The 2,881-nt window shown below is 61.0% G+C and overlaps 1 protein-coding gene across 1 annotated transcript in view; it reads left to right on the top strand.

The window, feature by feature from the left end:
* Positions 1 to 1,448: 1,448 nt before the first annotated feature.
* Positions 1,449 to 2,881, top strand: part of BRWD1 (bromodomain and WD repeat domain containing 1) — a 129,163-nt gene continuing 127,730 nt past the window's right edge. Inside the window, exons 1-4 of the mRNA XM_023519584.1 lie at positions 1,449 to 1,759; positions 1,862 to 1,920; positions 2,051 to 2,080; positions 2,220 to 2,279. Coding sequence (XP_023375352.1) covers positions 1,711 to 1,759; positions 1,862 to 1,920; positions 2,051 to 2,080; positions 2,220 to 2,279 — 198 coding nt within the window. The 5' untranslated portion in view covers positions 1,449 to 1,710. The remainder of the gene's footprint in view (positions 1,760 to 1,861; positions 1,921 to 2,050; positions 2,081 to 2,219; positions 2,280 to 2,881) is intronic.

Here is a 2,881-nt window from a genome sequence, read left to right on the forward strand (position 1 = left end):
GGACACACTTAAGTCTTTGAGGGCAAAGCTGTGGCTATTCCTTCATCTTTTTATCACTATCGTTTGATAGTGTCTGCTAAGGAAAAACAGACTTAGTAGCCCAAACATGTTTAGTAATCTCATAGACACACCACATACATACACACCGTGAGCTTTTGCTGTTTGATATAAATAACCCAGCTCATATATGGTGCTTACTATACACTAGAACATATACTAACTCATTAAAATCCTTACCAAACTATGATGTAGGCACAATTTTTTTTTGAGGGAGGATCTTACTCACCTCATCATAGCTCACTGCAACCTTGAACTCCTGAGCTTAAGTGACCTTTCCGCCTCATCCTGCCTAGTAGCTCGGACTGTAGGTGACTGCCACCTCACCTGGCACAATTCTTTTTTTTTTTTTTGTAGATAAAGGGTGTTACTATGCTGCCCAGGCGTGGGCACAAATATCAAGGTCACACATATCTATTAGGTAGTGGATCCCGGACAAAGTCCTGGCAGCGAGTCTCGCCCCAGTCTGATACATTTAACGTTTGTATACTGCGGAGGTTACTATTAATAGTAGTCAACAGGCACCCCGCGCGGGCAAGGGCATTGGTTTTGTTTTGTTTTTCTTTGGCCCCACCACCTCCGGTATATGGGGCCGGCGTCCTACTCCTTGAGCCCAGACGCTGCCCAGCATTGGTTTTGTTCACTTTAGAACTTTTAGGGCTCAGACCAGGGCACACTGGGTGCGCTGAGGTAGCGAATCCTCGTAGGGCAGAAGCCTACCTGGCAATTAAGGGACTTGATGCCCGTGTTCACCCCGCCAACTTGAAATGCTGTCACTGTCTTCTCTTTCGTGGAGGGTTCTGCGCCTGCCCGCACTGCCCTCTCCCCGCAATCCCCTTGCCCACCCATCCTCGGACACACCCTCAGCTGCATTTTATTTAACGCTTTCTCTCTACGAAGAGACTGCTGGGTTCTTCATTCTTCAGCGACGCTGAGTCTCAATCAAAGTGTACGACCTCCTCCAAACCACAAAGGGTCAGTGCTGGACCTGGCGCCCCCTCCCCGACCGGCAGATTCTCAATTTTGAGGTCTCCGCGTCCTCGAAGTGATCTTTCGTGGGAAGCAAAACATGCTGGCCCCAGACGACGCTCCATGAAGTGCCCCTTCCCAACGACCTGGGAGTGGACGAACTCACTGCCAGGATTCGCCCCGTGTCGTTTGGCCCAGTGGTTCCGCCTCAGGGGCCGAGTGACCACCCCCTCGTCCGGCCCCGGCGCCGCTGCTGGCCCGACCTCCGCCCCCGGCCGCCGCGGTGCCGCCTCACAAAGGCCGGGACCGCCTCACCACGCGCAGGGATCCCGGGCCACGCGCGCTCCCTTCCCCCACTTGCCGCTGCAACCCAGGGCCCAGGCCCTTGCCTAGCCGCCACATTCTCCTTCCTGCGACCGCAGAGACAGAGAAGAGGTGAGGAGAAGCTCGCTTTCCCGGGGAGGGAGCGACCGTCGGTGCCTGCGCCGCTCCCTGCAGAGGAACTACTTTTCCGCTCCCGGGGAGGGACTACTTCCTCCCCCGCGGAGGCGCAGGGCCCTGGCGGCGCGCACGGCATGGCGGCGGCGGCGCGCGCCTGAGGAGAGGGGACGCCGGCCCGGTCAGGCTTCGGCGCGGCCTACACACTTCGCTTGTCCGCTCGCCCCTCCCGCCCCGTGCCCGGCTATGGCGGAGCCCTCGTCCGCCCGACGTCCGGTGCCCCTCATCGAATCGGGTAAGATGCGCGGCCGCGCCACCCCTGCCCCGGCGCCCCCCGGGTCCCCGGCCCGTCCCCTCCGCACCCGGTCTTGACTCGGTTCCCCTGGTCTTCCCGCAGAGCTGTACTTCCTCATCGCCCGGTACCTATCGGCGGGCCCGTGTCGGAGAGCGGCCCAGGTGAGTGTGGGCCCGCGGGTGGCGGCCTCGGTTTCCCCCCTGCCTCCGGGGGTCTCAGGCGGAGGGCGGGGACGGAGCGGGCGCTCCCCGAGCCGGACCCCACCCCTGACCGCGCGTCTCTCGGCTGCAGGTGCTGGTGCAGGAGCTGGAGCAGTACCAGGTCTGTGCCCGCCCGTCCCCGCGCGCCCCCCGCGTCCCTCGCGTCCCCCGCCCGACCTTGCCCGGAGGGATGCTCGCCCGCGCCCCCCACCCCCCGCGCCGGAGCGGCGGTCTCTAGTGTGCGTATCATGTCTTTCCAGCTGTTGCCGAAGAGGCTGGACTGGGAGGGCAACGAGCACAACAGGAGCTACGAGGAATTGGTGAGCATTGGACGCATTCCTTGCCCGCGTCCCCCGCGCCCCCGCCCCCGGCCCCGGGCCCCGCGCGCGGATCCTGCCCGGCGGCCGGAGCGTGTGCGGCGCGCCGGGGGCGGCTGAGGGGATAGCGGCCCTGATCCCCGGGAGGTGTGGTTCTGGTTTTGAGATTATTAGGTTTGTTTTGGCCGGAAACAGTCTAAGCGGGGCGACGCGGGGCCGGGGGTGGGGGCCGCCGCGGGGCGGGTCGGGTCGCGCGGAGGACCTGCGGCTGGGCTCGGCGTCCAGGTGCGGCCGCCCACGGGCGGGTGGTCAGCGCCGGCCGGCCAGTCAGCTGGGCTCTCCCAGCGCCTCCTGCCCCCGCAGCCGGCCTTGTAACCTGGGCTCTCATTGGTCTCTTCTCTTGTGCCGGGGCCGGTTCTCCCGACCACTTGTTCCTTAGGAGTAGAACCTTTGGAAGGTGGGGAAGGTTCCTGTGCTTTTTTTTTTTTTCCCTTTTTTATCTAAAGACGTATTACAAAATCTTACTGATTTGTGATAACGACGTTCGAATATTTTTGCTACTCTGTATGGAGCAATATGAAGTTGATTTATTTATTTATTTATTT

This window comes from Otolemur garnettii, unplaced genomic scaffold (genome assembly GCF_000181295.1).
Source record: "Otolemur garnettii isolate 467f Iridium unplaced genomic scaffold, OtoGar3 scaffold00180, whole genome shotgun sequence".
Taxonomy (NCBI): domain Eukaryota; kingdom Metazoa; phylum Chordata; class Mammalia; order Primates; family Galagidae; genus Otolemur; species Otolemur garnettii.